The 10,758-nt window shown below is 36.6% G+C and overlaps 1 protein-coding gene across 1 annotated transcript; it reads left to right on the forward strand.

The window, feature by feature from the left end:
- The first annotated feature begins 203 nt into the window (after window positions 1-203).
- Window positions 204-9,819, forward strand: LOC104459901 (splicing factor U2AF 35 kDa subunit-like). The gene is made up of 8 exons (XM_010080930.1): window positions 204-250; window positions 458-514; window positions 2,442-2,472; window positions 3,060-3,126; window positions 7,299-7,348; window positions 7,965-8,063; window positions 9,257-9,390; window positions 9,723-9,819. The coding sequence occupies exons 1-8, from the start codon at window positions 204-206 to the stop codon at window positions 9,817-9,819; spliced, it is 582 nt and encodes a 193-aa protein (XP_010079232.1).
- Window positions 9,820-10,758: the final 939 nt, after the last annotated feature.

The following is a 10,758-nucleotide window of genomic DNA, read 5'->3' on the forward strand; positions in this document are numbered from 1 at the left end:
AACAGGTTTGCTGTAATACTTTCCTATACTGTTGTGATAATTTTTTTTCGATGTTATTTCTCCAGGTCAAGATAAAGGTATTTAGGACATATGTTTTATAGGGATTGCACATTAATGTCTTTCTATTCCGATAAGTAACTACTTTGTCTTTTTTACTTGCAGAGTCAACTGTTCATTTTATTTCAAAATTGGAGCTTGTCGTCATGGAGACAGGTGTTCTCGGTTGCACAACAAACCAACATTTAGCCAGGTTTGTTTTCCTTTTGTTTTTCTTTCTTGTGGAAGTATATTCTTCTTTAAAACATAGATTCTCAGATACAATTGAATAATTACCAAACTCCAGATTAACTAGTTCACTTTTGGCCCCAGTTTATATGGGTGTTTGCTTTTTTTGGGGGTATTCCATTTATTTCTCCCAGCATTTCTAATTATCTCCTGTCACCCTTAATGGCTGCAGGAAGCGATGCTGTTGTAAGCTTGCCTGTAGTAGAGACCAACCAGTGCTAACTTTCAGGTGAGTGTGCCTTCTCAGTGGTGTTTAGGCACTTAAACCATCCCCGATTTTTTTAAGCACAAACAATGGCAACGCATTGCACCAATCTCAAAGGTGTGAACTTAAGTCTTTTACACATATAATAGAAGAAAACTGATTAATAAATAAAAGCGATTCTTCTGTCGTTATATTTGCTCTCTGACCCAGGCTCTTAAGTTTCAAGAATAACTTACATACTTCCTTTGAATGTAAAGGAATTGTTTCTTCAAAACAGCTTGCCTGGTTGCTGAGAGTGTATACGCCAGTTGACTTGGCAGATTATTTAGTCTTTGACTGCGTGAATAGTGTTAGAGACATGTGTGACTGCATGTCTGCCAAAAAAAAAAAAAAAGGTGCAGTGGGTGATAGGGTTTTTGTTATTATGAGCTCTGTAGTTTTCAGAAATTACGTTCCTGGAGAACAGTACGCTGTGCCTTTTTCTATCACTGCTGAATGTCAAGATGTACAGGTAAATAGATTTCTTTGAGAGTGTAGTATAGGGTGAGTAGTGCCTATGAAAGCTGTTACATTATCAGCAGTTTTAACTACAAAGGTGAAGTTTACATAGCAGTGGAGTCCTCTGCAAGTTCATTTTAGCTGACTTCAGAGCAGAATTGCTTAGAATGGTGGGTTGGTGTTGGATTGGGGAGAATTAGGGAGGCAGGTACTATCCACATGACTGGAGGTCAGAGCAACAGCGCTCCTGAAGTTAATGAGTGAGTGGACAGAGTAGTTCTAGGGGGAGACTGTCTTGGTTACTGATCGATAGGGACCACTGCTGGTAATTTATCTACAGAAATAGTTTTCCATTTCAGGGAATTTAATTATTTTTAGTGTAAATATTGTATCTCAAAAAGAATATTGCCCATTTTCAAAACCAATTTGTGTTGCTGACCTACATGGAGAGTGTGCTGAAATGTGATGGGTTATTTAGAGACCTGAATTTAGCTTATTGGTTACTAGAAAATATTTCTAAATTAGACAACTTCCACAGTAGTTGTCTTTAAGTTAAAAAGAAAAAAACAAAACCCAAAAAACTACCAAATTACATCTTTTTTTATAAAAAAAACTCTGTATGCAACAACAGTTTCCTCTGTCAGTGCAGTCTTCAGCTTTTGCTTTCAAAACTGCAGTTGGCAACGTCAGCTGAAGCGGGTCAGCAGGACATGTCAGATTCATCCAGTGATGTCAGGGACCGCTACAGAATCGCACCTGGCCAATGTGCTGTATTGTAATATCTCTAAAGTATCTGGCAGATGTGTAGGGTTCACTACAGAAATCTTTATTTGTATGCAGATTGATAATCAGCTGTGATAGAAAATACAAGAACAGATGTCTTACTAATGGGAAGTTACTGGCACAATATTTTTGCCTTGTGTTGCTGGTGCAGCTACTTCATAGAAGAGATGTGTTAGTAGGAAAGGTTGTGCTATCCAGGGTGATCAAATTACCGTCAATCAGCAGAAACAGTAACTATATGCATGTTTCTGGGTCTCTCCAATTGTAGGCTAAAACATAGTTATTTTAAACCTGGGCCACAAAAGCACAAAGCTTTGGTTGGTGGAACCGTAAACATTACAAAACAAATGTGTGATTTTTTTTGTTTGTTTGGTTGTTTTTTTTGTTTTTAAATTGTGATGTTAGATAATTTTTTTTTACATGCTAAGTGGGCAGTATATGTAGGTATGACATTCCTGATCCTGTGACTTCTTTAAGCTCTGAATACTTACTGGGACTAATAATAAAGTGTAAGATAAAATTATTTGGGGATTGCGATTCATACTAACTAACGTTGAGCTTGTATTTTAAGTAATCAAATTTCAATTTTTGAGCTGCTTACAGTGATATGGACGTTTGGAATTCTTTTGTAATATTAGTTTACTAACTTAAACATGGTTTGTTTTTTCAGACAACTTGATTTTAAGAAGAACGGTACAAATGTAAGGTTTCAAGTCTGCCTGGGCTAATTCTTCAAGTAAAAGCAGAAGGGCTAAAAGGATATTGTCCTTATTTGAAGGATCGGAAACGTGTGAACCTATGATGCTATTATATTATTTAAACAGAAATTCCACCAAGAAACTTCTGATGCACAAAAAGAGATGTAGCTCTTGCCTAGAAACCTTACTGTCTGGTGTAATATTTTAGACTCTGTGGCATTATGTATTATATGCTGTGCACATAACACTGTGTTTTTTTTCCCCTAGACTCACTATAAAGAATCTGGTCTCAAAAGCTAGGCATCCTCATAATACCACATAGCTTGATGTTTTAGGTTACTGTGCCTCACAACTCCCATATTGAGAATAGATGTTGAGACAAATGCAGCTCTTTCTTGGTGGTTAATTAAAACTGTTTTCATAATATGATGGTCTGGATGCAGTTCTGGAAGATATTCAGCAAATACAAAAGGAAGTCTTAAGAATAAAATATTATTTTTAGCTGTTTGCAAACAAGTTGTCTCTTTGCAATTGTCTATTATATGCACAGCAGCCAGTAGAATTCCCCTTTTTATTTTTTTTCCCCGCAGACCATCTTGATTCAAAACATCTATCGTAACCCCCAAAACAGTGCACAGACGGCTGACGGCTCACACTGTAAGTCCCACAGTTGGAGAAATTTTTTTAAAGAATGGTGTTAAAGAGCCCACTCCTAATTATGAGAAAATAATGTTGGCTTCTGAGCTGCTGACATAAAGCTGTTGCAAACAGGACAAGTGATGGAACTCTCTTGCGCACAGATCAAGAACTTGTCAAATGTGTGCAATTCAGAATGCAGAATTGACTGCATTAATTGGACTTAATGCAGACTCTCTTAGCGCTGCAAAGTGAAACTTATTTGCTTAGTAGCGCTGCATTCTTTTTAAAGGGTTAAAGTGCAGACATTTCTCAAATTCTTGATTTAACAAAAAACCAAAATAGGTATATATATGATGTACGGTAAGTTTCCCAAAACTGTGGGTTTTCTTTCATCTTAACTTTTTTAGGAAAATGGAGATTTCATGTTATGCTGTAATTATTGTATTACTTGATTTCCTGGGGTTTTGCTACTAAGAAACCATTTAGTAAAACCAAACTCAAATTATTACACTCATAATTTGAATACTGTGTTTGGATGCCATCTAGTACTTATCTGCCTGGAAATTTGCAAAACCTGTCTATAGTAATATTGGGGAATAAAATAAAAAAAATACAATAATGGAGTATCATGAGATCTCTATTACTTTACAGTGTTAGGTTGATTCAGAAAGGTCACCAGCTAAGTGAAAGTTCTCCTTTTTGGGAGAGAATAACCACCTCTCTTTCAGCACAGACTCGGCTAAAGCGACCCTAAGGAAACCGGTTTCTTGTTAAAATTATTTTCCATAATATAAAGTTGTTGCGTTTTGTATTTCAGACCATTGCCCTCTTGAACATTTACCGTAACCCTCAAAACTCTTCCCAGTCTGCTGACGGTTTGCGCTGTAAGTTCATACAAGTTCCTTCACTGGTTCCCTGGGCTTGATTGTCAGAGCTCAGTGTCGACTTAAGCTGGTCTACCATTTTAGTTTAACAGATCAAACTGACCACCTTTCATTAAATGTGTCCAAAACACACAAAAAAGAAACTCAACAAAAACTTTTTTGCCCTACTCAGCTTCCTCCATACTCCCAAAACTGTGAGGGGAATCTGAATACCATCTGTAAAATCAAAAAGGGTTGAAATTGTACTTTCCCTGTAAAGCAGTCTTGGTTGTGCTGCTTTCTTCCATCCACCTTTCTCCCTGCCAGTTGCCTGCATCCTAGGAATGTGTTTCTGTATGTTTTGTGCTATCTGTTAGGTTCCACTGTCTAAATGAGTGGGACAATGACACGTTGACTTCATCCAGAACAAATTTCCTGCTCTGTAAATGTTAAGAGAACTTGAATTTGAAACTTTTCAGACTGCATGCAGAAATTTGTCCTAGGTTAATGCAGCCTTCATTTAGAGTCTGCTTTGGAAGAATACACTTTGACTGACACACCCTTCTGCAGCTGTCCTTTTTGGATAGGTGCATGCTTAAAATTCCTTCCATGCTTTGAAATTTCAAATTCCAAACCCAAGTTGCATATTTACCTAGGAAAATAAAAGTGCTTTTGAGGAGGAAAAGGGATTTGGGTATGATAATGAACTAATTTTAATGATTCCTCATGAGATAGGAATGGGCATAAGAAAACACACCTACCTGTGAGACTGGCAGAAGTTAAATGACCAAGATTGTTGATCGGCGATTACTGATATATCATTGTGATTGAATCACCAATATTAGAATAAGATTTAAGGGGAAAAAAAATTAGGACCAAAAAGAATCGGTGTTATTTTCTAATTAATATTTCTTGTTGAAGTGAATATTGACTGTGTGGTAATAAAGCTTTGTTTGGCTATTCCTTTTTTTGACTGTTGGATTATAGACTAGTTCAGATTAGTTACCAGCATTTGATTAGACATGCTTTGTGAAATCAGACACTGACTTAAAAGTCAACACTGTCTCTTCTGCTTCTGAAAGTAATCATGGCCCGATAAAGTAATCTGAGTTTTTTGTCACATAATCAAGCTAGATATTTAATGAGCTACATAAGTTTGTCTAGATGCTTAAACGGTTCTTTTAGTTTGTAGGCTTTCTTGTTGCAGATGCTTAGTAGTTAATGCTGTTTCAGTAAACCAAAAAAATGTACAGTTGAGTATTTCCACTCTGTCCCTAAATTCTCAATGCGCTGGTAACTAATTTGCACAGAGTTACAGCAGTTTGGTCTGTGAAGCTGTTTAGATTGTACAGCTGCGAGAGTCTTGAGCAGATTCTCTAATATTCTAAATGCTGGTATCCAACTCTAGTTTGTCTTGACAAGCAGGTGGCTGTTTAGCAGAGCCTAACTGTACCTTCTGTGGTAGAGCTGGAGCTCTGTTATCAGTAGGCTTGCTGAAACTCCTGGCTCCCTGGTTTTTTTTATATTTGTCCCTACTTAAGTACTGCATGTATTTTAAATTGATAACTTGGGTAGCTATTTAATGCTTTTGTTGTTGCATAACTGTCTTCCTTTCTATTGCCGTCGTAGAGGATTAACCTTAGTTTTGAACAGCAATAGTTCTCCTGAGTATTTTAATTAGTAATTGGGCTTCTTGAGGTTCAGATACCAGTAGCCCTGGAATATGAATGTTTGTAAAGCCTGTGCATATGTATGCTTCCCGCTTCAGAAGGACATTCAAGTAGTCATTAACTAACTGTTGCTTATGATCTCCTAATTTGACAATGGAATCTCCTTATAAGTTTTTAGCACTTGTCCATCTGGTAAAAAGTAGGTATTCCCAGTGTGGCTCAAAAGAGCCCCTGACTGACATCTGTTAAAAAAAAAAAAAAAAAAAAAAAAAAAAAACAAACAACCAACTCTAGGTATTAGTAAACTGTTATCAGTGGTGTTGGCAGAACCTTGAGAATATAGTTAAGTATTAAACAGTCTAGAAATACTGGTTTAATGTTTGATATTCATTAGTTTGCTATATAACTGGGGAAGCAGTGTGGAAGAAGGAAGTTCTTAAAAGCAAACGTGCTTCAAATGCAGAAACATTGTTAGCCTAAACTGTATAACAAATGCCCCTTAGCCTTCTTCAGGAGGTGAGCTGGAAGAAAAATAATTACAGTTTGGCTGGTTAATATTAGAGCCTTTTAAAGAAAAATGTAAAATTCATCCAAATGGTAATATTAGCCAAAAATGACTGAGCCCAAAGCTTTTTTTTTTTTTCATAGCAACTTGAAGTGAATAAACTCAGCTTTGTTGGCTCAGTTTCTTGTCTTTCACATTCTGTGAACTAAGACAGTGGTGTTTGTAATTTAAAGGCTAGAATATTTTTCTAGCATAAAATGCAGGGTTCATTTTAAAACTGCTCTGCTTGATCTTAATAAACCACTTAACTGCTAAAGAGCTAATACATTAGGCTTTAATATATACAGCTTAGTGTAGTTTAAAATGCTGTAGACTGGAAGAAATAAATGAAATTATTTTTTTATGTTCTTAATGCTTTGAAAAATCAGGCAAACTTACATTGTTTTTTATAGCAGCAGGCAAGCAGCGCTCATTTGTAAAGTCCAGCTGGGAGCATGAATATTACCTGAGTATATGGCTGGCTTGTCTTGCGCTAAAAGGTGTTCTGCAGGACTCCAGAAAAATTAAGTGATATTCAAAATTAAGCTAGAAAATTGCTCTCTGTTTGAAAGCATTATGGTGCCCTTCTTTGAGGGCACTGAGAGAAGTGTGTACTTTCAATTTAAAAAGAAATCTGTGCTATGTTACATCATGAACTCTCAAAATCTAATGTGTATGCTGGAAAGGTGGATATGTCAAAATGAAGTTCTACCTTTAGGAAGAGGAACACTAAATTGTGATCATGCTTTAAAATATGCAAATATAACAAAGCACTTGCCTTCTGTTTAAGTAAAATTGTTGATAGATAGAGGGTAGGACTGTACATTTAAGTGATACTTCGAAGTAATTCCTTTCCCCTTCCTTTAAATTTGTGGCATAACCAGTTTGGCTCTGATTAAAACTTGTTTGATTTGCTCATGTCAATGTAATGTTTAGACACATGTGGAGGACTCAAAGCTCTTCACACATACTTATTTTTAATATTCCTATTAGTTAGCTCCATGCTATATGGTGTCTTTTATGCTTCCGACAGCCTCTCTAGATTGTTTTGTAGTATTATCAAAATCTCTTCCTTATTTATAGGCTCTAATCGATATGACTTGATTTTTACAGGTGCTGTGAGCGATGTTGAGATGCAGGAACATTATGATGAGTTCTTTGAGGTATGTAAAAGGTGTAACGCATTAAAGTGTTTGTGGATTTGTTCACACAAATGAGTTAGGTGGATTCAGCATATGGCACAATTAGATGGATTCAGAGAAAAGCGCTTGTTTCCTCAGATGTTCATATAAAACTTGAAACTTTCAGTGCTAAATATTTCTTTGTATAACCTTTGGTTAGTTTGGCTTTAACTTTACTGGTTATAACAGACTTTGTTTAAAAATCAGCAACTTAAGTGTTGTAGCATTTTGATTCCATAATCCCCTTCTTTCCCATAAATTTAAAATACACTTACCTAATTTGCTTCTATACAAATATTTAAAACTATAGCATCAAGGTTTACATGTAGTGTTCTCAGTGCATCTTATGTATTCTGTAAATACTGTATGCATAATGTTTTTCATAGCTTTTTCTTGTATCTTGTTAGTGCTGTACTTACAGATGGACACAGTACAGGCCAAGCAAGTACTAATTCTAAAATCAGGAGTGTAAGAAGAGGGGTTGTTTTTTTTTTTTTTCTTTAAGGAAGGCCTTCTTTCATACTTACTAACAGCTAAATGCAGTATGTCTGTACTTGTAACTAATCTGCAAACTTTTAATTGGTTGCTTTGTGCTTAGGAGGTCTTCACAGAAATGGAAGAAAAATATGGTGAAGTTGAGGAGATGAACGTTTGTGATAACCTTGGAGATCATCTAGTTGGAAATGTATACGTAAAGGTAGGATAAGGAGAGACAAGTTCATATAATCAGTAGGGGTGGTATTTATTGATTTATAATTTTAAAAAGCTTACTGTATGCTTGTGGATTTTGAGAGTAGCTCTTCAGTATATAAGATCCTCTCCAGCTTCACAATATAAAGGAGAAAGAGTGAAAATGTGAATGGAATCTGAAAGAAATTTTAAGAGATTATGAGAAGCTTTCTTGATAGTCAAAATCTGTGTCATTTTCATAAAGATTAACACTTGTTTTTTTATATTGTTATAAACACAGTCACCATTGCTGGACTGTTTAGTTTGCCAGGATTAATTTGGGGTCTGTCTTCGCATCGCACTGCCTTTTAAGCACTTCATTATGAGCAGAGGTTTATTCGCAACAGGTGTGTTTATTTTTAATGGGTGCATTTATTTTCTAACTTCACAGTTAAACAAAACATCTTGTAACCAAGTTACATTTGGCAGTAGCTGGGTGGTTTAAGGTGGAAACTGGAGCACTTAGCTTCAGCTCTTAAAAGTCATTGGTATCTGTTGAATAATGAGTACAAAGTTGTCACCTGCAGAAATTTTATTGTGTGTACACATTGTTGGAGAAGTGTGAGAGAGTTTGAATATTTTTACTGTACATTCCCTTAACTGAATGGTATTTTTATGCCTAAAATTCTCAGCTGTGTAGGTCATAATATTTTTTAGTTTGCAAGTGGTTAGCTGTGAAAAGGAATTTCAAATCTAAGTTTTACATTCTTCATAAACAGGATCAGATTTTTGTAAATTCTAATTTAGATTAATGAGAGCTTCAGTTCTCATGTAGATTTCTTAGATGTTTGAAAAAATCCATTACATCCAGAGCATTGGTGTTCTAGAAAGTACTCTTAAGCATTCTCTTTGTTTGAAGTTGTACTAAGAAAACACAGTATCTTCTATCGTGTATTTTAACAGAAGCCACAAAACTTGAAAGACCAAACAGAACATGATTAGGAGAAAATATCAATGTTTTGATTAGCTCTGAGTCCTGATTAATGAAAAGCTAGCATTTTTACCCTTGATTTGATGGACTGTCCTGGGAACTCTGAAGAAGCTTCTATTTTGATTACTCGTCCGAAGCCTCAGATTTCCACAACTGATTTGGTAGGAATCTTTGATCTCCTTCTGTTGCCTCTCTATAACATGAGAAAAAAATGTAAATTTTGCTTTTAGTTTCGCCGTGAAGAAGATGCGGAAAAGGCTGTGATTGACCTGAACAATCGCTGGTTTAATGGACAGCCCATTCATGCTGAACTTTCACCTGTGACTGACTTCAGAGAGGCTTGTTGCCGTCAGTATGAAATGGGGTAAAAAGTGACTTCCTGTTTGCTTGTGACTTTCTCTTTGAAACGCTTGCTTGGGTTGCTTGGGTGCGGCTTTTATGTGTAGCTTAGTGTAAGAAGAAAACAACTTCAAGTGATATACATGTGTAGGACCTGCAGTCAGCCTCCTGACTTCTGCCATCTTTTTAGGATTTTGGTCTAGGAGTGAGTCAGTGTCAGTAAATTATGCTTGCAATTTACTGGTTTAAATGTCAGAGGTGATTAATTTTTAGATGGCTAGAGGTCCACTAGGGCTTATGGCAAACAGATAGTGTACAGCAGGGAATTTTAACTGTGTCTCTTGCATTTCATTTCAGAGAGTGTACACGAGGAGGTTTCTGCAACTTTATGCATTTGAAGCCCATTTCTCGAGAGTTAAGACGCGAGTTGTATGGGCGGCGTCGTAAAAAGTAAGTTTGCTTTTGAACACAATTAAAACAGGAAAATTAAGGATCAGTTCCTGAAAATTCTGAAGGCAAATCTTTAAACTTAAGTCCTATCTTGTTTTTTCTAATGCAGTTCTGACAAACACCAATGAAAGGGCATCAAGTAGAGTTAGCGAGTGGCCAGTTTAGAACGAAGGAATAGGTGTCTGGTTTTTTTTTTAAAGAAAAAAAGCTATGGTGCTTGTTGCTCTGCCATGCTGTGGATGCTGAAGGTTCATGCGGCTTTAAGAGAAGGCAGCGTTCAAGGAGAAGAATATTCACTGTGTTCCTAAGTACATAGGACCTGCCTTGAAACTGCAAACTATTACAGCAGGACATTATTTGGGAGAAGTATTGCTTTATGCCTCTTCTCTATTTTATTGTCTTCAAAATGTATTTGCTCATGGCCTCTGTTAGAAGCAGGCTGCTTGGCTAGCAGGCATTTTGTCGGAATCAGATTGGCCACTTTCAGCGTTATGCAGAATCAAGCATTTGTATATTTAAGACCAAACCTTATTTGGTTTTAACAGTTAATGGGTAACTTTTCTAGCCTATACTAATCCCTTAGTAACAGGCACTCACTGCATTGAGCTCACTTTTTATTAATGCTCGCCTCACAATGCGACCATTCACAGAATCACAGAATGTTAGAGATTGGAAGGGACCTCGAAAGATCATCTAGTCTAATCCCCCTGCCGGAGCAGGGACACCTAGATCAGATCACACAGGAACGCATCCAGGCGGGCTTTGAATGTCTCTAGAGAAGGAGACTCCACAACCTCTCTGGGCAGCCTGTTCCAGTGCTCTGTCACCCTCACCATGAAGAAGTTTTCTCTCATATTCAAGTGGAACCTCCTATGTTCCAGCTTGAATCCATTCTTGATAGGAATTCTCAGTGGGGCAAAGGAATAGTAGTTTTGATTAATGG

Source organism: Pterocles gutturalis, unplaced genomic scaffold, assembly GCF_000699245.1.
Source record: "Pterocles gutturalis isolate BGI_N339 unplaced genomic scaffold, ASM69924v1 scaffold50574, whole genome shotgun sequence".
Classification (NCBI taxonomy): domain Eukaryota; kingdom Metazoa; phylum Chordata; class Aves; order Pterocliformes; family Pteroclidae; genus Pterocles; species Pterocles gutturalis.